Here is a 27002-nt window from a genome sequence, read left to right on the forward strand (position 1 = left end):
TTAAAACTTTCATCCCTAAATTAATTTGACAGGACAGTCCCCTCGCTTCTCTGTGCCTCGATTTCTTCATCTGTAAAAATGAGGATGCTAAATGAATTGGATGATTTCTATACTCCCTTTTGGCTCTTCCATCCTACAATTGTTAGGAGTGTAAGGAGTGGGTAGTGAGGGTAGGATTTAGACCTTCAATTTCTTCAGAACAAATGACTTCAGATCTAGAAACTTCTTTCACTTAGAAAGATAAGCAACTTATTTATAACTTCTAGTTTTATTTGGGGTTCTATGGGTAAGTGATTCACATGGTCTCACAGCTAGTATGTATTTGAAACCTGATTTTCTAGACTCCATGACCAGCACTGTACATATAAGCACATGCCATACTGTATCTGACGGAAAGAAAAAGTAAATATTAAATTCTAACCAAAAAGAAATATGAAAATTCATTCAGCATAAGGATTTAGGTTCAGCAGAAAAAGACATTTCTATGACTGTTAGATTTCTACATTAAACATATCTGGATCCTACTTTTAAATGAGACAAGGACTTTTTTTTTGAGAAGCAAATATAAAAGCTTTAAATATAAATATAAAGGCTTTAAAAATCACCAGAAGGACTCAGTAAATAGAAAATAGTAAATAGAAAGTCAGCCTTGGAACTGGCCTTGGAACAAGTCCTCCTTCGGACAGATGTTGTCTGTGTGACTCTGGATAAATTACTCAATCTCTCAGTGCCAGGAAAATCTCTGACTACAAATTACAGACAAATTGCTAATCTACACACAGTGACAAGTCCGGAATAATAACCATAATGATAAAAATGTCATCACATAGAGAACAAATCTGAAGAACTCATTTTGTTTACAAAATTTTTTACTTATTTTCTTTGTTTTTTAGTCTGAATTTTTTTTTCAAATATTCATTTGAGCTAGAGAGGCTGATCACTCCAGAGCCTAAAACAGACTCTATCTAGACAATGCTCACAACATTTGGAGAGAAGTGACAAATTTAGTCATCCAGATGCCTTTGCTTGGCAACATCAATCCACCTCTATGTAAATATACAGTTTCTTATTTTGCTGATTGTGAGAGGCTGCAATTTTATTTTTACCTACATGCATAAGATTATCAGATTGGGAAAAGTGAAATGTACTTAATAAGAACATAAACTACAAAACATTATGAAATTGATATTTTAAAAATTAATTAAAATTCAAAATTAATTGCATTATAATCAGCCCACATTTCCAGTATGCCTAGCATGGTTTATGGGGGCAGGAGAAGGGGTTACCTAGCATAGAATTTAAAAAATTTAAAGAAATCATGTAGTGGTTAAGTGATTTGTCTGAGGGTCCACAGATGGAGACAGTGGTGGCACTGGATTTGAACCCAAGTCTTCTGCCTCCTATGTTCTTTCCACTGTATTACACAGAGGAACCCAAATTAATGGGGTCAAATCCCATCTCTCCCATTTTCTAACTCTGTGACTTTGATCTGGTTACTGTAGTTTTCTCATCTGCAAATGGGGCCGTGGGGTAGATTAGATGACTTTTAAGGCCCCGTCTAGCTCTCTATCTACGACTCCTACGGTTGCTATAGCTACCATTAGTAGCAATCCTGAGAAGGGAAGAGACTCTGGAAGACTTGATAAGAATAATTAAAAAGGCAAAGACTATTTTATTTGTTTTCAACAAACCCAGAATTAACAAAAGAAGGAATAGCCTATTTAACTAACCCAATTTCTGAAGAAGTTTACAAAGATGAGCTCTTAAAGTAAAAACTTCAGGAGCAGATGAATTCACAAGTGAATTCTATCAAACATTCATTAAAATTCCAATTCTACATAAGCTGTTTGTGATAATAAGAAAAGGCCTTCCAATCTCTTTCATATACGGTCTTGATACCTAAACCAGGGAGACAAATCAGAGAAAGAAAACTACAAACCAATATCTCTAATGAGCACTGATACCAAAATTTAAATAAAATATTAGCAAATAGTCTACAACAGCATATCAGAAAAATTATATACTATGACCATAGTGGGTTTATACCATGAATGCAGGGTTGGTTCAACATAAGGAAGACTATAAATATAATAAACCATGTTAATAATATAAATAAAATAATGTGATTACATCAGAAGATGCTGAAAAGGCTTTTGACAAAACAGAACAGTCATTTCTATTAAAAATTCTAGAAATCACAGGAATAAATGTTAATTTCCTTAATAGAGCAAATCATATTTATCTAAATCCAAGAACAAGCATTATATGTAATAGAGAAAATTAAAAGCCTTTCCTATAAGATTGGGGGTAAGCAGAGATGCCTATTATTAGCATTACTGTTTAGCACAGTATTAGAAATATTGGTTATTGCAACAAGAGAAGAAAAATAAATTGGAGAAATATGCATGGACAAAGGTGCAACAAAATTATCACTTATTGCAAATAGCATTAAGGTGTTTTAGAAACTCAGAGAGTCAACTAAAATTAAATAAAATAAATAACTTCAATAAAGTTGCAGGATATAATATAAATCCACACGCATCAGTATTTTTACACATAACCCACAAAATTCAGCAAGAAAAGCTAGAGAGAGAAATGCCATTCAAAATAACAATAAAGCCTATAAGAAACTTGGGATCATATCTTTAAAGATTCACTCAAGGACTATATCAATATAATATACAACGCTTTTTGCAGAAATAAAGATAAACCTGAATAATTAGAGAAACATTTATTGCTCATGGGTAAGTCCAGCAAAAATAAACAAATTAGAGAGATAGATAATGACAATACCACCCAAATTAATTGATTTATTCAGTGCCATACCAATCAAACTACCCAAAGAATATTTCATAGAGCTAGAAAAAATTATAAGAAAATTGATACGGAGGAACAAGAGATTAACAATCTCAAGGACAATGAAGGAAAAAAGTATAATGGAAGAGTGTCTATCAGTGCCAAATCTCTAACAGCACTACAAAGCACTAATCAAAAATGATTTGGTACTGGTTTGGAAAAGCAGTGGGGGGGGAGGGCTGCATCAGTGGAATAGATTAGGTACTCAATGTGACAAAGCAAGCAAAAACAGTAGCATAAGGTTTGAGAAACCAAAAAACCTCAATTACTTGGGGGAGGACTCACAATTTGACAAAAACTGCTGGGAAAACTGGACAGTAGCCTGGCAGAAATTAAGTTCAGACCAACATTTCACACCATAGATCAATATAAACTCCAAATTGATCTGTAACATAGAAATTAAGGGTCATGTCATAAACAAATTAGAGGATTAAGGAGGAAATTATTTTTCGGGTCTATGGATCAGGGAAGAATTTATGGCTAAGCAAGGAATAGAGAGGGTCATAAGAGATAAAATAGACAATGTTGCTTATATAAAATAAACAGTTTTTGCACAAAGTTAATGTAGTAAAAATCAGAAAGAAAACAGGAAACTGGGGAAAAATCTTTGCAACAAATTCCTCTGAAAAAGGTCTATATAAATAACTGATACAAATTTGCAAATATTAAGAGTCATTATCTAATATGTAAACAGTCAAAGGATATGAACAGGCAGCTTTCAAAGGAAGAAATCCAAGCTATCAACGATGATATGAAAAAAATTCAAATTAAAGGACCTTTGAGGTTCCACCTCACATCTTTCAGATTGGCAAAAATGAAAAAGAGAAAAATGACACATGTTGGAGGGTCTGTGAGAAAACAGGAATGCTAGTGTACTGTTGGTAGAGCTATGAATTAGTCCAGCAAACATGCAAAGCAATTTAGAACGATGTCCAAAAAGTTACTAAACTCTATATATCCTTTCATCCAGCTTTATTATTACTAGCCCCAAAGGAAAAAAAGGAAAAGGGTTTGTATGTACAAAAATATTTATAGCAACTTCTGTGGTAGCCCCAAATTGGAAACTAAGGGAGTGTCCTCTTATTGGGGAATGGATACCAAATTATGGCATATGAATTTAATGGAATATTATTGAGCCATAAGAAGTGATGAACTGTACATGGAGGAACTGGATAGACATTTATGAACAAAATGAACAGAACTTGAAGAATAATTTATACCATGATAAAAACATTATAGAGGAAAAACAGTTTGGAAAAACATTAGAAATTGGATCACACAGTACAAAAGGATGAAGATAAAATCTGACACAACTCCTGATAGAGATGTGACAAACTTAAAATGTACCTTGAGACATACTCTTTTGTTTTTGTTTTTTGCTTTTTGCTAGGCAATTGGGGTTAAGTGACTTGCCCAGGGTCACACAGCTAGTATGTATTGTGCATTGTGTGTCTGAGACCAGATTTGAACTCAGGTCCTCCTGACTTCAAGGCTGGAGCTCTATCCACTGTGCCACCTAGCTGCCCTGAGACATACACTTTTGGACATAGCAAATGTGGGAATACAGGACTATGTAGATATGTACTGAGGGAATCTGGTTTTCAGGGCTTTTAAAAATGCTCAATGTGAATTGTGCAGAAGGAAGAGGCTAATTAAAAATACCTGTTATTTGAAAAATAAAAAAATTTACTAAAAATAATACTGCCAAAAGTACTTTTGATCCCTTACCCCTCATACCAGGCAATTGCCAAATTTTGCCATTTCTGTCTCCCCAACATCTCCCACATTCAGACCTTCTTCTTAGACTTTTGTTACCTCTCCCATATGCTCTCTGCCACTACGTTTTAATTGGTCTCTGCTTCGTCTCCCCCCACTGCAGTCCATCCTCCATACCACTGCCAAAATTATTTTCCATAAGCACAGACCTGATGATGTCTCCCTTTCACAATCAACTATGATCATTCCCTTTTGCTTCTAGGATCAAATAGAAAGTCTTTTGCTTAGCTTCTAAAAGCCCTTCACAACCTGGCCCCAACCTATCTCTCTGACCTCACTGGACATCATTCCTTCTGCACTCTGAGATCCAGACAAATTGGCTTTCTCTGTCCTTCACACACAACACTCCATCTCTTACGTCATGCCTTTGCACTGACCATCACCTATTGCTGGAATCCAATCCCTCCTCACTTTTGCCTAAGAATCCTGATCTTCCTTCAAGACATAGCTCATGAACCCTCTCCAACAAGAAGCCTTTCTTGATTTCCCAACTGCCAGCACCATCTCCTTCAAACTACTTCGAATTTAACTGCTTTGTACTTCTCTGTATTTATTCTCCTTATTCTGATAAGTGCACTTGTTGTCTCTCCCATTAGAATGTAAAGTCTTTGCAAGTAGGGATTATTTCATTTGTTGTCTTTGAACCCTCAGCTCCTAGCACAGCAACTGGCACAGAGGAGGGGATTTATAAATACTTGCTGATTGATTCATCAATTGGTATGCATCAAAGGCTAATGACAGTGACTTGCTAAGGAAATAATGCTGGTAGAAAAAGGACAGAACACGAGCCACAAAACCAAGTGGAACACGTTCAGAAAAAAATCCTGCTTCTATTAAGAAAGCAAACAAAATAGGATCTTGCGCCCTGAACCACTCCGGCAGGACTGACGCTCCACTCTGGCAGGATTGCTCCAATCCATGGTTGTAGAGCCACCTTCCAGCACTGGAGGCAATTTAAACAGATACGGACACCTTAGCTTCTATACTCACATAGCCCTTCATTTCCTTATGAAAACCTGTCTAGTCTTCAGGTAGAGTGAATGACTTCAGAAGTCCATCAAATTGCAGGGGTCCTGACTACATATGGATGGGACTTTTCAAGCCTTTAGATGACCAGAAAGCTGTGTCTAGGGAGGTACAGGCCCATCAGATCTTCCCTCATCCCAAGGAAGACTAAAAGCAGTTGCATGGGTAGCCAGGTGGCACAATAGATAGACCGCTGGCCTGGAGTCAGAAAGACCTGAGTTCAAATCCAGCCTCAGACACTTAGTAGCTGTGTGACCCTGGACAACTCACTTAACCCTGTCTGCCCCAGTTTCCTCATCTGTAAAATGAATGAGGGAAATGGTAAACCACTCTAGTATCCTTGCCAAGAAAACCCCCAAATGGGGTTATGAAGAGTCAGATATGATTGAAAAATGGCTGAACAACTGGAAAGGGCCTTGTTGCAGGGTGGGGGTGGGGGGGTCACAAAAAGGCAGGGCATGTGTACATAGATTATTTATGCATGTATTCAGCGTAAGCAATTTGCAAGTTTTCAACACACTTAAACAATTTATCAAAAAAAATTTATGTGAACAGTTTGTACAAAGCATAAAGTCACCCTGCGTTGACCCAAACCATCCCTATTGTGATCACCTGGCACTGAGCTTTGGGGATTCTTGCATTGTGACACTGACTAAAGGAGGTGGTGAGTAACAGCTAAAGCTAAAGAAGACCCTCCACCCCCACCAAAGTTATACAGAAACATAAAGAAGTAAACAAGCATTTATTAAGCACCTACTATATGCCTACTCTATGTACTAAGAATTTTACAAATGTTATCTCATTTGATCTTCACAACAAAACTAGGCAAATGCTATTATTATACAGTTGGGAAAGCTGAGTCAGACAGAAGTTTAGTGATTTGCTTAGAGTCTCACGATTAGTAAGTGTCTGAGGCTGGATTTGAACTCTAGTTTTCCTGACCCTAGGCCCAGTGCTTTACCCACTGAGCCACTTCAGCTCCCCAAGTGCCACCTACCCTCCTTTCTCATCCCCTCCCTTAATCCTCCAACACTAAATAGAAGATCATGGAATGACAGTTGTAGCTAACAATTTTCCCCCAGGGCAAGAGACATGGGATTAATCAACTAAAATGAGTTGGGGGAAGGTGACAAGGGCCATGGCCACTTTGGGCTTCTATAGTGGAGGCTGGAAGAGGGAGCCGGAAGCAGGGCAGGTGAACGGCCCGAGGAGAAGCACCTGGAGCAGGGCCAGTAAACCATCATTCGGTAGCTTTCTATTGTTACTAAGTAGTTTTCTATGCTGCATGATAGCAGCATAGAGTTAGAGGTGGAGGGACCTTAGAGATCACTGAGACCAAGTCTCTCATTCCATACGCAAAAGGGAAAACTGAGGTCTTGTTCTATGTGACCTCAAGAACCCATCAAAGGTCACACAGAAAACGGTCGGCAGAGCCGAGATTCAGACCCAAGTTTTCTGACTCCAAATCCATATCTCCCACCACTGTTGCGTGCTTCTGGATGAGTGAATGTGCTGTTGGTGTTCATCTAAGTTTGGGTGTCTTGAGCAAAGCCCCAGTCACCTTGACCTAATTATCACTCTGCTCCTGAGATAGCATGAGGCCCTTTTTTGTGACCATTTTTTTTTCATTTCAATATTTCTCTTGAAGTTCATTTTAACCTCATTTGATCTCTAGAAAAAATATTTCAGGGGAGGAGAAGGGACACAGTGGGCTTTTCCAAGGGTTGCACACCCTCCTAGCAATGGCCTGAGTATTCATGCTGAAAAACAATGTTCCTTGTAAGGGGACTACTGGAGTGTCTACTATATGCCCTCAACTTCACATTTTATTAATGCCAGATCTGGAGCTTTAAAATTAGAGATGAGATCTGCTTAATTTTCCAGGATCTGTGTCTATCAAGGAGCAGGGAGAACTGTTTGGCTGTGCTGGACCACAACTAATGGGTGGGTTAGGGAGCAGGGTTAATTATTAGGAATGATTTAAGAGAGAGCTCACCAGAAAGGAACAGAAATGATTCTATATACAAATATGTGACACACAAAAAGACTGAATACACTAAGGAAGAATGCCCTCAGAGTACAAAAGTGCATTCACACTTCGTATATTTTTTAAGATGAGAAAACGTATCATTCCATGACGTGTCCATAGTATAAACATCACAACACGCCACATTTTAATGATTATAACTGGACTTTTTAAAGAACTATATTTCCTAATCAGAAAACAGATGGGATATAGTCAATCTCAGCATCCTATAAAATTAAAAATTTACTTTGTAGTCCTGAAGAGAAAACAGAATATTACAAAATCATTTTAGGGAGAAAATTCCAGGCATCTCCTCTTTTCTTTACTTTTTCCCTGATACATATCATCTTCCCTCACGGCTTCAGCTGTTCCTTCAATGAAGCTGTTTTCCGCATCTAGATCTCCAGCAGTGATCTCCGTATCTCGAGCTCTGCATCACTTTCTCCTTCTGGGGCTTTTCTACTCAGATATCCCACTGTCAGCTCAAAGTCAATATGTCTAAAATCAAACCCATTGCCTTTCCTCTCCAAATCTGGTCCCTCTCTGCATTTCTCCATTTCTAGCAATGGTTTAATTGAATTCAACAACCTAGTAGGCGTCAGGCACTACGCTAAACATCAGGAATACAAAGTCTAAAATGAAAACAAGCCCTGCCCTAAAGAAAGCTTACATTCTGTTGAGTGAAGCAGAAAATATACAGATAAGCAAATAGAAAATATCAACAAAGTAATTTTCGTTGTTCAGTCATTTAAATCATGTCCGACTCTTTGTGACCCCATTTGGGGTTTTCTTGGCAAAGATACTGGAGTGGTTTGCCATTTCCTTGTCAAGCTCATTTCATAGATGAGAAAATTGAGGCAAACAGGATTAAATGATTTGCCCAGGGTCACACAGTTACTAGTGTCTGACGCCATATTTGAACTCAGGAATATGAGTCTGACTTCAGAAGCAGCACTCTCTACTGTGACACCTACCTGCCCTAAACAAAGTAAGCACAGAGTAATTTTGGAGGGTGATGAAGAACACTGGGGTGATCACAAAAGGCTTGAAGCAGAAAGTAGCATCAGTGAAGTGGGGCTTTCCTAGAATCACGAGTTAGAAGAGACCTTAGAAGTCAAATCCAACACTTTCAACTTTATAGAAGAGGAAATTGAGGCACAGGGCCACTAACTGACTTGCCTAGGGTTACATACTTATTAAGTATTTGAGACAGGATTCAAACTTAGGTCCTCAAAGGCTCTATCCAGTATGTCACATCTACCCTAAATAACCTTCTTAGGATTTTAAGTTGTATTGGCAAAAGGAACCTCCTAATTTCCATGAACCTATAAAACCATAGGTCCAGACCAAAATTCATCATCATTATCATCATCATCCTCCTCCTCCTCCTCCTCCTCCTCCTTCTCATCATCATCATAATTACACATTATACTCCTTCCTTCCATATGCTCTTCCATGGAGTTATAAGTCACAATTCTTGTGACCCCTGTAAGCAAGACAAAATATGCCCTCAGTTGAGTTACAGGAGGCCATTAAAGAAGCTGGCCTTTATATATAAAATATAAAGTACCCTCAGGGCCTAGCATAGCACCTAAGTAGTAGTTGCTTAATACATATCCAATGAATTGAAATGAAAGGAACATAAGAGATCATTGGCATTGTCCAAACTTAAAAAGAGTATCATCGTTTCTTAAAAACAGTTCATCATTTTACCAGGGATAACTGATTTAAAAAAGTTAAGACAAAGGATCAACTCTTAAAATGGTTTTTGTTTTGATTCCCAGGCATGAGAATTGGAACGACTGCTTTCGGAGTCTGCACTGATCAGCATCACGATCCTATTGATGTTTGCTCATCTGTCATTCAGGAGAACAAACACGTGGAGACTCCAAAGGGCAGCATCCCAGCACCATAACTGAACTTGATTTGAAATGATCAGAAGAGATGATGACTCTAAACAGCATATTTTACAACAGGAAGGAAAGCGTACTTTTTAAATGCTTTCAATAGCAGTTCAGAATCTTCACTGGGCACCCATCCATCAAAGGGAAACACAAAGAAGCCCAGGAAAAGGCATGTGTCTGTGACAGGAATTACCCAGGACTCCTCAGGAGTGATGGGGCAAATGGAAGGGCTGGAGTGTCACAGAATGTCACAAGAACAGAATGAAAGAATGGCAGAATTTGAGACTCAGAAGGGCTCTCAGAGGCCATCCAGGCTGACACATACACAAAAGGAAAGCCCCCAAATATACCATCCTTAACAAGTGGTCATCCAGATTCTGCTTGAAGACGTTCAAGCAGAGGCAACTCACCTCCTCTAGAGCCAACCCATTGCACTTCTGGGTAGTTCTAATTGTTAGGAAGTTTTTCCTGCCCTTAAACTTATACTGGCTTCTGCAATGTATGGGTACGTAGATCTCAAATTCTGGTTCTGTCCTCGGCGACCAAATGGAATAAGCTGAATTCCTCCTCCTGTGCCAGCCCTTGCAAATAAACGAAAACACCTATTGAGTCCCTTCTAAGTCTGTGCTTCTCCAAGATAATCAGTTCTGCCTAATTCCTTCAACTAATCCTCATATGACATAAGACTCAAGGCCCTTCCTCATCCTTCCTTGCCCTTTCAGGATACTTTCTAGCTGATCAATATCCTTAAAATGTAGTGTTCATGACTGAACACGATATTTTAGAAGAGGTCTAAGGATAGGGGTGGTTAGGTGATGCAGTGGATAGAGTGCTAGCTCTGGAGTCAGGAAGACTCCTTTTCCTAAGTTCAAATCTGGTCTCAAATACTTATTAGCTGTGTGACCCTCAGCAAGTCACTTAACCCTGATTGCCTCAGTTTCCTCATCTGTAAAATGAGCTGGAGAAGGAAATGGCAGACCACTCCAGTATCCCCAAATGGGGTCACAAAGAGTCAGACACGACTGAAAAAACAACTGATCTGACTAAATGGAGGGTGGAGCTCAGTGGGACTTCTGCCTCCCTAATTCTGGAAGTTGTATCCCTCTTAATGCAGACCAAGATACCATTAGCTTTTTTGGCCATCAAGTTGATTTACATTGAGTTTGTAGTTCATTGAAACTTTCAGGTCTGTATCAGAATGCAGTCTAACCATACCTCCCCATCTTATACTTGTGAAGCTGATTTTTTGCACCCAAGGGCAAGACTTTACATTTATCCCTATTGAATTTCATCTTATTAAATTTAACACAATGATGCAGACCTTGTCAAGAGCCTTTTGGATCCTGACTCTGTCATTCATTGTGTTAGCTAGCTTTGCTTCTGTCTTCAACTCTGATGAGCCCCGGGAGAGAAATAGAAAGTGGGAAGGGAGAATTTCCCAGATGAATAGCTCAGTTCTTTCTGAAAGTCCATTAAGCAAGCTTTATTAAGGGCCTATTATGTGCTGGGTGCACTGTGCTAGATGCTAGGGATATGAAGGCAAAAATCCTTGCCCTCAAGGAGCTTACGTTCTACTGCGGGATAGAGAGGAGTAAATATGAAACATATACACAAAATAATCACAAAGTAAATTTTGGAGAGGACCTTACAGCTAAGAGGTAGGCCCCTTATCTGGCACCATCAGGGAATATATTGCTCCACATAGCTGAATTTTCCAGAAAGTTGAGTGCCAAAAATGTTTTAAAAATTTAATATTATCCATTTTGGATAGGGATCTTCCTAAAATGTATGACAAACTCCTATCTTCTGAAATAGCATAGTGTGCTTAATTTAATCTTTTCCTGTGACTAAGGTTCATCAAGTTTTGCTCTCTACAGTAATACAGAAATGATGTTGGGGGATTCTCAAGTATATGGGGCTTAGTTCAGCCTTTTCCTGTGTTCTCCCGACTGCTGGACTGTATTAGTAACTGAGTTTTTTATTCTTTCCCTCCCAGCCTCAACATACTGGTTTCTAACCAGTTTCTTCTCTTCCCTTCATGTTTCAATCTGCTACCAGTAGAAATATAGGAAGAATTGGGGGCTGCCTGGGGAAAAACAAAAACAAAAACAAGTGTACATGAGAAAATTCACTTTCACTCTGAATTCTAAGTCAATTCTTGTACAAAGGCTTGAAAATGACGCTCTCCACAGGGCCTCTCCCTCTTACAACAGCCTTTGTGTCTACATTCTGGATGGCTGAGCTTCATCTGTGTCTGATCGCAGCATAAATGAGGTATCACTACATATTTTTATTACACAAGAAGTTATTAGATTATGAATGACTAGAGCTGGATGGGGAATCCGCAGCCTCAAGGCCACACGTGGCCCTCTAGGTCCTCAGGTGTTGTCCTTTGACCGAATCCAAGTGCTCTGTGAAGTCTGGATTCATGTTCCCCACCCCTGGACTAGAGATTAGGGAAGGAAGGGAAACCCTAATCAAAAAATTATGATTTCCTAAAATGCATTTACTCATTCAAAAAACATTTATAAAGCACCCAACAGGTAACAGGCACTGTGCTAGGCACTAGAGATACAGAGAGAAAAAGAACTTACATTCTATTAGAAATGTTGGTCTTCATTGTACACAGTAACAGCCATGTTGTGTGATGAGTAATGTTGATAGACTTAGTTCTTCTCAGCAATGCAAGGATCTAAGACATCTCCAAAGGTCTCACAATGGAAAATGCTATCCACATCCAAAGAAAGAACTATCGAGTTTGAATGCAGATGGAAGCATACTATTTGCTATTTTTTTCTTCTGTTTTGTTTTGTTTCCTCTTTCTGGTGGTTCCTCCTATTGGTTCTAATTCTTCCTTACAACATCACTAAAGTGAAAATATGTTCAATAGGAATGTATACATATAGCCTATATCAGATTGCATGCCATCTTGGGGAAGGAGGGGGAGAAAAATTTTAAACTCAAAAGCTTATGGAAGTGATTATTGATAAATCAAAATAAATTAATAAAAATTTTTTAAAAAAGAAATTCTGGTCTTACTAATGTGGGAATATGTTTAATATGATTGTAAATGTATGGATTATATCAGATTGCATGCCTTCTTGGGGAGAGGGGAAGGGAAGGAGGGGGGGAGAAAATTTAAAACTTAAAATCTTATAAAGGTGAATGTTGAAAACTAAAAATAAATAAATATATTTTTAAAAAAAAAATCTGTCAGGAAGTTGGCCTAGGGGTAAAGGCAGGTAAAAGTGGTTGATTCTTATAATCAGTGCATAAGCACCCACTTCGAGGAATACCAGTTACAAGGAAATGATAAAAGATTTATAGTATCACTAATTGATAATGTAACCAGTAAGTCAATCATAATTTGAGCTTTTTATGTACATGTTGACAATAATGTAAAGCAGAGGTGTTAAACTTCCTTGCAGGCCAGAACTAGATTAAAATGTAATTGGGAAATATTTAACAAAATAAAATAAATAAAAATACAAAATAATGTTCAAAAAAAAAGAACTGCTGGGCTTAGAAACTTGCTATACATAAACAATGTCTCTTTATACTTTAAAACTTTCGACCAAAAAGAACTTTTATAAATCTATTGAAGTATCACTAGATAATAGCCTTAAAAACTAAGAATATTTGGTTAGGTATTATAGGGGTTAGGATTTAATGTTACATACTATCATGTATTTTGAATGATATAAGATTAATTCGCTTAGAAAATATTTATTCAATTCAATTTATCAGGTATTTATTTTAAGTTCTTTAAAAAAAATCAAGTGTTTATTTTGTGGAAAATGCTATGCTAGGTTCTGGCGATACAACACATATACCAAGACCTTGCTCTCCGATGGTTAGCAATCTAATGGGGAGGTGGAAAATGCTATGCTAGGTTCTGGCGATACAACACATATACCAAGACCTTGCTCTCCGATGGTTAGCAATCTAAAACAACAATAGATAGGCACAGATTAAGCATGAATAGTCTGAAATGTATTACCACAAAAGGTTTCACCCAAGAAGTAGAGCAAAGGAGAGATTTTTTGTTTGTCTGTTTGTTTTGTTTATTTGTTGGTTGTGTCTTGGACAATTTGTTTATTGTTTAGTCATTTTTCAGTCGTGCCTGACTTTTTGTGATCCCATTTGGGGTTCTCTTGGCAAGGATACTGGAGTGTTTTGCCATTTCCTTCTCCAGCTCATTTTAAAGATGAGGAAACTGAGGCAGAGTTAAGTGACTTGCCCAGGGTCACACAGCTAAAGTGTCTGAGGCTGGATTTGAACTCAGGTCTTCCTAACTCCAGGCCCAGAACTCTATCCATTGTCTCATCCATCTGTCCAAAAAAGAGTGCCTTCCTGAAAAGAAAATGAACTAATTGAGTAGTGAGAGCAAAGGATAACTGATCGACAGGCCATATGCTCAGCAGGTCATCAAGCAATATCAAGAGATGTCGAAGTAGGCCTTCCTCAAAGACGAGGACATGACTGGGTGGTGATGCACTCCTTTGGAGGGACTACCCACATCAATGCAATCCTTCAAGGAGTCAGGCTATCTCACAGCCCAACTTTCATATGATAATATTGCCTGATATTTATACAATGCTTCCAGGTTTATAAAGTGCTTTGCATATTAGTTAATTTTCACAACATCCCTATGAAAGAAGTAATGTAAATATTATTATACCTATTTTACAGATGAAGAAACTGAGGCTCTGAGGTATTAAAAAGCTTTTCTGTGTTCCTACAGCTCACAAGTGGCTAGAACAAGAATGGAACTCAGGTCCTCAGTGCCAGATTCCACCCACTTCACCCCATTGTCTCAATATCGCCTTTGCAAATCAACACAAAGTAGAGAGAGTTTAAAATTGATCTGACTGGGCTTTTCCAAGCCAGGTGATCACGCTTATTTTTTCAGTCAATTAACAAGTATTAAGTGCTTACCATGGGCCAGGCATGGTGCAAAGCTCTGGGGACACAAAGTAAAATTAGGTCTCCTGCCATTAAGAAGCTCTTATGTATCAATGGAGGAGTGAGCTTGTATGTTTAAATAGGTATAATAAAGATACATATGGGGCAGCTAGATGGTGCAGTGGATAGAGTGCTGAGCCTGGAGTCAGGAAGACCTGAGTTCAAATCCAGACTGAGACACTTACTAGCTGTGTGACCTTGGGTAAGTCACTTAACACTGTTTGCCTCAGTTTCCTCAACTGTAAAAGGAGGTGGAGAAGGAAATGGCAAACCACTCCAGTATCTCTGCCAAGAGAACCCCAAATAGGGTAAAAAGAGTTGAATATGAGTGAAAAATAACAAGAAGATACTATCATAGAGTAAATAGAAGTTAGCCTTAGAGGGAAAGGCTGGAACAGCCTAATATCAATATTATCTCATTTAATCCTCACAATAATCTTGGGAGGGAGATAATATTATTATTATTATCCCCATTTTTACAGATGAGGAAACTGAGGCAAACAGGGTTAAATGACTTGCCCAGGGTCACACAGCCATTAAGTGTCTGAAACTGGATTTAAACTCAGAAAGTGGAGTCTTCCTGACTCCAAGCCTAGTGCTCTGTCCACTGTGCCACCTAGCTGCACAAGTAAATTTTTTTAAGTTAAATGTGTTTTTAAAAAAAAAGTTAGGAAAATTTCTCTACTCCTAATTATAGAAAGTAACATCTTTTTCATTTTCATATGCAAGAAATCTCTTAAGTAACACACAAATCAACATTTTATGTGTCTGCAAAGGGGTACAAGAGATGGTCCTAAAGTAGAGATAGGATCTACGTAATCATGTGTGTCCAGAAGACTCAAAGCAGGACACAGGCCAAAGAGCGAACGGGGCTCAAGAGTGGCCTGGAAGGCGAGAGCACCTTGAGGAACACCAGCAGCCCCTGCCACGCTGAGTAGGCTCAAGGTGACCCAGGTTCTCACTGTATCTCCAGTTTCCAACACAGAAAAGACAGCGGGGCTGTGAAACTTGGGGGTGGGGCGGGCTTGGAGACTATCGCTACTCTAGGCTTTTAAAGACGAGTGTTTTTCAATCCTTTTGGGAAATAGAATAAGGTCAAATCCTAGGGAAAGAATAAACGAAGGTCAACATCAGTGGGGGGGTGATGTCTGTTCTTGCTTAGAAACCCTAAATCATCTAAAGAAGATTTGTAAAATGGGCCAAATCAAGGGTCATATTTTAAACCTAATTTCTTACATACAGACACTCCTTTTTCAGATGTATGAACCAGTTATCGATTTATCCTAAAAATATGACTTATTTTGAATGTTTATCAAATGAGTTTTAAGCAATTTACAAAACCTTTTATAATTTAAAACAATTAACTCATAGTTCAAATGTCTGAAAAGGTCTACACATGTTAATTAAATGAAAAGATTATATACAAATATATCTCATTTGTCAGGTTGTATGTGTGGCTGATTTTTTAAAATTTAAGCAAATACTGTATTTTCCCCCTTATTACTGAACGTAATGTTTAGCCTGAAATAGCCTAGGAATTGGGACAAATATACTTGTTGAGTTGGGTTGAGTTGGGTTGGGTCGGGTTATGACAGTTTGACTGAGAGAATGAGAGAGGGTGGCACTTCCTGTAGAGAGCCTGGCCTGAGTCAGCACAGAGATGGAGAGGGGAGGGAGTCCTGGGAGAGGGAAACCACATTAATAGGGCTCTAAGGGTGGCAGCTAGGTGGCATGGTGGATAAAGTTCTGGGCTTAGAGTCACAAAGACCTGAGTTAAATCCAGCCTTAGTAGCTACATGACCCTGGACAAGTCACTGAACTCTGTTTGCCTCAGTTTCCTCATCTGTAAAATGAGCTGAAGAAGGAAATGGCAAACCACTCCAGTATCTTTGCCAAGAAACTCCCACATGGAGTCATGAAGAGTCAGACACAACTGAAAAACAACTGAACAGCAAAATTTATATTCATTCATATATAAATTAATTTTTAAATTCATAGATTTGTTTTAAATATTTTGTGTACTTGTTTTGTATCTTTAATTTATGTATTTATTTTCTAATCATTTTATTCTTTCATTTAGTTTTTACGTGGCTCTTCTCCTTAGCCGTCCCCCAGTTTATTTTCTTCCTTACAACAACAGAAAATCTAATTGTCTCAGCAAAGTCAACCAAAAGAGTAACCGTGTCTGACAGTTTTTATAAAATTCTACATCTCTAGTACCTACCTTTCTAATGAGAGGAGGAAGGCTGACACATATGCTTTTAAAGAGCTTTGGGGTTTTGTTTGGGTTTTTTTTTTTTTGGTATGTTAGTATATTGCCTCTTTCTCAGTAGTTATCATCAGAAAGCAAAATATGAATTCTTTAGAAGGAAAAATATTTAGCTCATGTAGCAAAAATCTATGTAAGAATGGATGTTTTTAAAACCATATATTTATGGGAGAAAATAATGTCTGGTCATACAAAGCAGAAATGGAAGTCACAGGGAGCAGACTTCAGTTAAACCTAAGGTAGGTGAGAGCTGAGCCAAAATGGAATTGGGTAACTCATGAGGGAGTGAGTTGTCTGCCGGGCAACATTTCCTCAGAACTCTGTAGACAAGATTCATGCTCTCATACTCGAAAATTCTATGAAGTTTTAACATTACTGAAAAAGTCACAAAATGTCAATATTTATGGTTTTTATGTTGCTATAGTACTGTAAATTCTGAAAAAAAAAAGACAATTAAACAGAATTGAATATAACGGCCTGAAATGCCACTGCTCTATAGCAGGATGAAGCATAATGTGGGCACATGCCCGCATCTTGTTTGAGGGATCCTTCATTCTGCACATATTGGATGTATCTGATGAACGCTGAATAGATAATATAGTCTGGATCCGTGATCTCTGGTGGCTTTTATAACTGAACGGTTCTATAGAGGAGAACAGGCATTGGACAGAGGCAGCGAGGCAGAAAACTGTCACCGTGTTGCTTTTATTTTTCCACTTTTAGTACTAACTTCTTTACCATTTCCCCTCGTCATTCCAGTACTCCAGGTATACTGTCACCAGATAGTGTTAATATGTCATAATAACCCTTAACATTTCCTAAAAATGATAAGAATCAGAACAAACTCTTTCCTTCATAGCCCTGACTTTTAAAGCATGAATTCCTACTCTTTCTAAAAATGTTGTTGTTGTTCAGTCATTTGTGTCTGACTCTTCATGACCCCATTTGGGGTTTTCTTAGCAAAGGGACTGGAGTGATTTGCCATTTCCTTCTCCAGCTCATTTTATTTTTTTTTTTGGGAGGGGATAAGCATTTATTAAGTATCTACTATGTGCCAGGCAGTGTGCTAAGCACTTACTGCCTCACTTAATCCTCATGATCACTCTGGAAGGTAGGTGCTATTAATATCCCCATTTTACAGTTGAGGAAACTGATGGAGACAGGTTATATGACTTGCCCAGTGTCTCATAGCTAGTAAGTGTCTGAGGCTTGATTTGAACTCAAGTTTTCTTCACTCTAGGCCCAGTGCTCTATCCACTGCATGGTCAATCACTTCATAATGGGAAAGGATACATAGTGTTCTCCAGCTCATTTTACAGATGAGGAAACCGAGGCAAACAGGTTTAAGTGACCTGCCCAGGGTGACACAGCTAGTAAGTATCTGAAGCCAGATTTGAACTCAAGTCTTCCTGACTCCAGGCCCTTTATCCACTGTACCACCTAGCTAATCAGCTGAAGTTAAAAAAAAATTTAATCACTACCATATTTGAAGATCATTTCCTTAAGTCACACTCTCATGCTTTCTCATGGGGTAGAGTTTAGTCAGAGCTCCCCGAGGTTGTGTCAGCCTGAGCCTATGCTCTGGTAGATCTTACCCAAGCTAGAAAGACTTGGAGCATGGCCAAGTCAAGGCTGCCAAGGGAAGGACTGAATCTTGGTCAGCAAAGGACTCACCCAGCTAAGTTCAAAGACAGGTTAGCCTCAGGCTGATCATGAATTCTTGGACCCCGGCAGTTTGCCAAGAAATCTCATTAGTTAAAGAAGGTGTGCTCTGCCCTAGTGCAGGGGGCATTCACACTGATGGAATCCCATATCCTTCAAGTCCTGAACAGATGATGCTATAAGAACAAAACTATTTAGGAGCTAAACTCCTAGGATGCATGCCCACATTTTAGTATCTTTCCTCAATAAGGATTTTTAAAAATTAATTTTTCTACAACTAGCATTTGATACTTGAGGAGAGGCACATACATGTCTTACTGATCTTTATATCCCTTATAAAACATAATAGGGTCATGAATTTAGAGCTGGAAAGGATTTCAGAGCCTAGCTAATTCATATACACCTCCATTTTATTTTATCTATTTATTTTTAGGCAATTGGGGTTAAGTGACTTGCCCAGGGTCACACAGCTAGTAAGTGTCAAGTGCTTGGTCTGAGACCAGATTTGAACTCAGGTCCTCCTGGCTTCAGGGCTGGTGCTCTATCCACTGCGCCATCTAGCTGACCCCTACACCCCCATTTTAGAGATGAGGAAACAGAGGCTAAGGGAGACTAAACACCTTGCCCAAGGTCACACAGCATCTGAGGCAGGATATGAATCCAAGTCTGACTCCAGAGTCAGTCATCTTTCCATTGTACTACTCTTTGTTTTGTTGTTCATTTTTTAAGTTGTGTTCAACTCTTCGTGACCCCATTTGGGTTTGTTTTTGGTTTTTTTTGGCAAAGATACTGGAGTGGCTTGCTATTTACCTCTCCAGCTCATTTGACTCATGAGGAAACTGAGGCAAACAAGGTAAAGTAACTTGCCCCAGGGTCACACAGCTAGTAAGTGTCTGAGGCCAGATTTGAACTTGGGAAGATGAGTCTTCCTGGTTTCCAGTCCAGTACTCTATGCACTATGGTGCCATCTTGCTGTCCACCATACTACTCAGCCTCCCTATGAACCACAATTCTGTATATAGTGGACATATCTGATGAACATCAAATAAATGACATAGTCTGGACCTGTGATCCCATTGGTATGGAGACTCCAGGATAATGGAGCTCCCATTGCCAAAGCAGGTTTGCATCTTCTCTTCAAAACCAGTAAGAGGTTAAATGACTGGCAAGGAGTATATATCATCAGCAGGATTTGAACCTAGGTCTTCCTGATTCTGAGGCCAACTTTCTATTTGCTATACCAGGATCTTCACAGAAATTCCTACTTTTTGGCGCTTTAGAGGCAACTACATGGCACAGTGGATACAGCACTGGGCCTGGAGTCACAAAGACCTGAGTTCAAGTGCTACCTCAATCACTTGCTGGCTGTGTGACCCTGGACAAGTCACTTTACTTATGTTTGCTTCAGGTTCCTTACTATAAAATCTATAACACCTATCTCCCAGGGTTGTTGTGAGGATCAAATGAAAAAAAAATTTAAAACACTAATCGCAGTGCTTGGCATGTAGTAGCTAATAACATATAAATGCTTATTTCCTTCCCTTCCTCCAACTCCCATCTTCTGACTCAATTTTCTATAATGGGAGCATCTTATTTTTTTTCCATTTGCCTCTTAACTTTTTGTTGAAACCTTGCTCTAATGATTTATTGTCAATCCTCCAATTCTTCAGATTTCCATAAACAAAGCTCCTCCTGCTTTTTATTTTAATTAAAAGTCTTTTATTTCCTATTCTCTCCCTTCTTCTATTAGCTACCACATGAAAGAAATGAACAAAAATGAAGAGAAAGATAATTCAACATTCCTGGGTCTCAGTCTCTGTCTCCCTTTCTCTAAAATAATTTTTTCCTTAAGTACTTGGTTGATTGATTATCCTGTATTTGAAACTATATATATATTTTTTTGTGGTGGTGGTAGTTGCAATAAAAGTTTACACCCATCTTTTCATTGGGATAAGAAACTTCCAGTGAGAAAACTTCTAGATATGCAGAATGGGACCTGCTCTATAACTGATTATCTTTGAAAATTGCCTGTGAGTGCTGAGAAGTGCCTTGCCCCACCAGGGTCACACAGCCAGAAGATAGTAGAGACATAACTTGAACCCAGATCTTTCTGACTCTGGAATCAGTTCTCTATTTTCCTACATGAATTCAATCTTTCAGTCCCAATGGAAATAAACCACAGTGAAGCTTTTGCCCTAATGTCAAAGGCATCAGGATCAGCAGATACCCACCCTACCCCCTTGTGGGGGGGGGGGGCTAATGGTGGACATGTATACATGACAGCAAACCCCATTCTGCTAAGGTTTGTGCAGCTGTTCATTGCACACATTGCGAAGTAATCTAAAGCACTGGGTAAATCCAAAATAAATTGTTTAAAGATATTTTGCTTTCTTTATCTTTAAACCAGAGCTCCAGCACCACATACACATAACATTTGCCTTTAAAAATAGCTACAGCATCATAATGTATTAAACATGAATTTTCTCTACCACTTATTAGTGGCAAGGACATGAAGTTAGAATGAGAATTGAATTTATCCCAAATCCCCATTAGGACACAGCATAAGACACACTGAAACACTGAATTACATAGTTACTTTATAAAAGTTAATTTAAAATTTTATCAATCAGGAAAATTTTTTAAAATCATGTAAGAAGGACCTGTATTTGTAATCCTCCCATATGTTGCATACATATTGACGCACTTAAATATTCAGTATTTATTTTCAGCCAGCACACACAGGTATATGTGCTGGCAAAGAACTGCTACATATTTTATGCACGCAAATTTATTATTTATGCAAATTTATTTAAAACCACACATTTGTATTGCGTGAAGCTCAAATGAATCAGGAAAGCAAGTGGCCACTAGTTCAGGTTCATACTCTCCCCTTCTTTTTACGTTGTTATCAAAGGTCTCTTTCATGCCACTATTCCTCCACCCTTTCCTTTTTTCCCCTCCTTTCCCTCCATTCCTTAATCAAGGCTTTAGAGGATCATTTCAGCTTTTAAGTTTACCCAGTATTGCATAGTTAACTTGTAATGAAGTCTCCTAAATTAATTTAGGATCAAATTCTTTCAAAAAATTTTAATCCCACTGATTTTACTTCATTATGTTTTTACAAAAAGAAGTTCTAGATATGCTAATGATCAGTAGACTTGGTGCTTGGGAAACATCAGAAATCAGTACAAAATGTTTATTACATTATGAAATGACTAAATCATTGCTCCCTTTGTATCAAAATACTCCTAACTGAAATCAAAATGCTCCTACTTTACTAATGGTTCATTTCCTTATTTCAATTATGCAATTTCAATGTGATTTTTAAGAACTTCACAGATTCTATCAAAATTAAATTAAACTCTTTTATCAATGAGTCACATGAAAGACAGTCATGTTTTTTCTCGAGGTCTCAGTTTCTGAGGAAAGAGTTCCTTCCAATTCCGTTCTCTGATTCTGGGATTCTAAAAAAAGACTTCATTTAAGAGCTAACACTTAACAATATCATAACAGACTCCAACAAAACCATTTACTCTACAGGTAAAAAACAACGATGCTTATTTAAATGCTATTCTAGGTCTTTGTCAGTTTCTCCCAGTTTAACAAGGATTTAAGAAAAATTAATCAAATTCACAGATCAGGCATCCCAAAAAATTAAACATATATTTTCACAGTTTAGAAATCTAAACATACTAAAATCTACACCATGTAGATTCATTAGTTTCTTCATCTGATAAATGGGGATAATGTTACCTCTGGTAGCTATATTATAGCACTGTTGTGAGGACCAAATGAGATAATGTTCATAAAGGCTTTGTAAACCTTTAAAAATTACATAAATGTCAGCTATATCATTGTATATTCTCCAATCCTCTTAGTCTTTTAAGTCGGTATTTGGAAATAAAGAGGTATATTAATAGAGGCTAAGATAAAAGTACCAGGAAAAAAATGTGGAACTAATAAGCTCTCCTAATGCAAGCTTTTTTTTTTCGTGATGGTAAAAACACCTTAAAAAGAAGGTTAAGAGGCAATTAATGACAAAAACTTAACTAAAATATAGCAAATGTGATATCATAATACCTTGGTAAATACGAGAATTATGAAAGCCATGAAATTAAAGGACTTTGATATATGTAAGATCAGTAGAAATGATTCATCATTATTTAATGGACTTTTAATTTTTAAATGCCATGTTCCAATGAAAAAGGTATACTGAACAGGGGAACTGGAAATTTCAACAGAGAATCAAGACAAAAGAAACAAACTTTATATGAGAAGGGTACGCTTACCCAGCCGCTTCTTCTTTTGTCAACCCTTTCCATTTCAATTCCAGATACTTATCAGTCTCACCTTTAATTTTCAACAATTGGGCCCTAAATTTAAATGAGAGGAAAAAAATTAAAAGAGAACTGAAGTGCCAAGAAGAAAGATGACAAGACATACAGATGGAAACTAGAGGAGGAGAAATACTGGAGGAGAACCACTCATCGATAAGTCTGCTGAAGAGGAGCAGTGTTGCACAAAGAATTGAGCAAATTGAGTTAAACCTTTAGAATAAATAGCTGTATTCAAGTCCTTATTATACAGGACTGAGAAAAGCTACTGATCCCAGAATCTAAATCAATATGGTACTCAAGGACAGTATATTCATAAAACCTTTTTTCCCTTCAGTTTTAAACTTGGAAACTTTAATAATGTAACTTATAATAATATATTAACATATCTTACATATTATATACGTATAATATATTACATATAATATGCTATATTTTATAATATAATCACTAAGAGGACTTTAAATGCAAAAAAATTGTTAGCTGTAGTGACTCAGTTTACTTTCTCATCTATGGAAGTCATTTCACATATTTATTTTCAGGGGTTTTTTTGTTTGCTTCAGATCTGTGATTTCTATTTTTAAATTAAAAAAATTAAAATTTTTTTTAACTGGAGTACAACATCGCATCCTCTTTTAGATATGCTCCAGTTAAAAAATACATATCCAAAGGACAGAACTTAGAGCAGTGAGTAAAAGTTACAAAGCAGGCAACTTTGAGATAATATGGAGAAACTTCCAAATGATTGGCACTACCCAAAAAGGGAATTGGCTGTCTTTGGAAGTATTGAGTTCTCTGTCATTGAAGGTCTTCAAGCAGAACCTAGATCATCACAGATCAGAGATGCTACAGATGAGATTCATGCTGAACTCTGAGAAGATTCCTTTGATTTCTAATATTCTCTGAGTATCATTGTGATAGTGTTCCTACTCAGATAGTCTGTAACTGGTCATCAACAACACCAGAGCCATTATTTCTGATCTTAACTCAGATCCAATTCACGGTGAGTGGCAAACATTGGCCTCTTTCTTTTGAGACAGGTACCAGCAAAGATCCCCTAACTTACCTATGCCTAGTATAAGAGTAAATGGTACTCCTATTTGATACATTAGGTACCAAATGGTACCTAATTTTAGGTATATTAAATACCTAATGGTACATTAGGGTACATTCAAGGACATACTTAATCCATGGAATTGATGAACAATATCGGTATATCATAACCTCTTGGGACTAGCTTTACTCCATGAATTTTCCTCTTATTCCTATTCCCTGACTACCTTTCCTCTATGTCCACTGGAAGTGTAGCAAGACAAAGGATCACAATAATTAAAAAAAAAAAAGTGAAACAAAAAAGCCCCAAAACACCAGAATCAGAGTCATTTACTTTGTGAGGCCTGACGGGGAACATGTCTTCCTCTTTCTTGTTAAGAGGGCGAGCTTTGAGTATTCTATCTGCACAGGTGGCAAAGTCGTCATGGTGGACTAAGAGAAAAGAACAGAAACAGTATTTACTTTAATGATGGGTTTCAAAGGGTTGAAATCTTACCAGCGATCTACATCCTGTTATAGCAACTGGTACTGAAAGCATTCATGAGGCAGACACTAACTTATCCAGCTCAGGGAGCATTCGGGCTTGCTTACTTTCTTTACTTCTTTCCATGTCTTGCTTTTGACCACTTGATGAATGATTTGCACATGCAGGATGAAGTAGAGTAGGGACACATAGGTGGAACAGTGGGTAGAGCACTCATCTTCCTGAATTCAAATCTGGCCTCAGATACACTTACTAACTGGGTGATTCTGGGCAAGTCCCTTCACCCTGTTTGCCTAGGTTTCCTCATCTGTAAAACGAATTAGAGAAGGAAATGGCAAACCGCTCTAGTATCTTTGCCAAGAAAACCCAAATGGGGTCATGAAGAGTCAGACATGACTGAACAACAACAACAGAGGAAAATAAACTGTTTCAGAATGGTTGAGTTTGAGATGGAGGCAGTGAGGTAGAACAAGGGAGAGTATACTAGAGTCAGAAGACCTAAATTTCAATCCAGCTTCAGGCAATAACTAGCTGTGTGGTCCTAGGCAAGGGTCTGTTTGCTCAGTTTCCTCATTTGTAAAATGGGCATCAAAATTGCACCTGCCTCCCAGGGTTGATGTGAGATCAAATGAGTTAATATTGTAAAGCTTTTTGTGAACAGCAAAACACAATATGCTAGCAGTTACTAGCTATTGTAATGGTAAAGATACTGAGGAGGCTACTGGAAATAGGAGAGGGTGGGGGGCGGTGATTTTTGAAGTTATAAATGAAGAGAAAGATAAAAAAATGTGTATATATATTCCACAGGGTTATCTTTTGGTTTATAGACATAGGTGTTGGGAGCTATAATTCTAGATATGATAGTTGTGGGAACAGAAGAGACTAAAGACAGATCAGAAGGCTAAGGGCAGAATCTAAGGCGACCCCCACTCTAAGACATTAGAAAAAGGAGAAGGTAGAAGTTAGATGTGTAAGGAGAGACCAGAGAAGATGGTGCTTCAGAAACAAAGGTATTAAGTGTGGACTCTAAAATCTCCCCTTAGGGCAAGGATCCATGAAATTAAAAAAAATATATATTTTTGATCATTACATTTCAATGTAATTAGTTACCTTCATAATCTGGGTTTTTAAGACATTATTCTGAGATGTGAGTCTCTAAGGTTCACTAGATTGCCAAAGTGATTCCATTACACACACACACACACACACACACACACACACACACACACACACTAAGAATTTCTGCCTTAGAGTGATGTGATACTTTCAGAAAAAAGTGCCAGATCAGAAATACAGCTGAAGCAGTTTCTGAAAGTCCTTTTCCTCAGTTCCAATCTTAATCAGAGTATAGCCCCCCCCCCTTTGTTTCTTGGAGGGTTATACCAAGCATTGCCAAGTACAAGATATCAAGGGGGTCCATGTATGGCTGTTTCTACTCTTCCCCAATTGCTTTCTTGACAGTTATAGCATCGAGAAAAAAGACAAACCCATGTTAGGGAAAAGGTCTCCTTGTGAATTCAATGGTGTCCTTCCCAAGTCACAGAATCTCATCGAGGCCATACATACTCTGTAAACAATCCAAACTTAAGGGGACCAAATTTGGCCAGCCTTGCCCAACTCTTCATTTTCCTTAAAGACCCCATGGCAATGTCATCCCTGCAAACTGGTTTGTCAGTGGCACATCTAAAGGGGCCTCTCTGCTTTCATCCAACACTCTACCGACTGGCCGTGGGAGCTCAGCCACCATGCTGACTGCTTCTATAACTACAGTGCTAACTATAAGGTGAGTGGAGTAGGGGAAGGGAATAAGAATTGTGTAATGCCTCCTATGGGTCAGGCATTGTGCTAAGAGCATTGGTACCTGAAGAGAAAGTATCAAATGCTCTAATCAACAATAAACTGGAAAGTATTTATTAAGAACCAATTATGTACCACCCACTGTTCTGGGTTCTGGGGACTCAGATAAAAGTAAAACTATCTCTGTCCTCAACAAGCTCACTTTCTATAGGGGGAGATAACATGTATAGGGGAGATAACATGTATGTAAAATACACACAAAATAGATTACTTATTTTAGGGGGGGAAAGCATTAATAGTTAACAGGTTCAGAAAATGTTTCATGGTGGTTGAGCTGAGGTTTGAAGGAAAGTAGGGATTTTAAAAGGTGGTGAGAAGGGGGTACATTTCAATTATGGAGTGGTCAAAGTGCCTGATACTAGAGAAAGGTCTCTGGGGATGAAGACTGAGAAAGGGCAGTTGGGGAAGCTATGTGGTGTAGTGGATCAGAGCGCTGGGTGTGGAATCAGGAAAACCTAAATTCAAGTCCAGCCTCAGATACTTACCAGCTATGTGACCCTAAGTAAGTCACTTAATCTCTGCCTCAGTTTCCTCATCTGTAAAATGGGGATAATAACAGTCCCTGCCTCCCAAGGTTGTTGTGAGGATCAAATGAGATAGTACTTGCAAAGAACTTACTGAGCACAGTGCCTGGCACATAGCACTATATAAATGTTAGCTATCATCATCATTATCACCAACACCACCATCATCATAATCATCTTCATCATTATCATCATCATCATTATCACCACCACCACCACCACCACCACCACCACCACCATCATCATCATCATCTTCATCATTATCA

The 27002-nt window shown here is 38.2% G+C and overlaps 1 protein-coding gene across 1 annotated transcript in view; it reads right to left on the reverse strand.

Moving 5' to 3' along the window:
* TTC29 (tetratricopeptide repeat domain 29) overlaps positions 1 to 27002 on the reverse strand; it is a 200583-nt gene that overhangs the window by 167380 nt on the left and 6201 nt on the right. The window contains exons 2-6 of the mRNA XM_027866816.1: positions 24206 to 24303; positions 22774 to 22857; positions 15422 to 15552; positions 6805 to 6876; positions 5495 to 5575 (exon numbers count right to left, since the gene is read on the reverse strand). Of these exons, the coding sequence (XP_027722617.1) occupies positions 5495 to 5575; positions 6805 to 6876; positions 15422 to 15552; positions 22774 to 22857; positions 24206 to 24297 (460 nt within the window). The 5' untranslated portion in view covers positions 24298 to 24303. The remainder of the gene's footprint in view (positions 1 to 5494; positions 5576 to 6804; positions 6877 to 15421; positions 15553 to 22773; positions 22858 to 24205; positions 24304 to 27002) is intronic.

This window comes from Vombatus ursinus, unplaced genomic scaffold, assembly GCF_900497805.2.
Source record: "Vombatus ursinus unplaced genomic scaffold, bare-nosed wombat genome assembly UNPS02014784.1, whole genome shotgun sequence".
NCBI lineage: Eukaryota > Metazoa > Chordata > Mammalia > Diprotodontia > Vombatidae > Vombatus > Vombatus ursinus.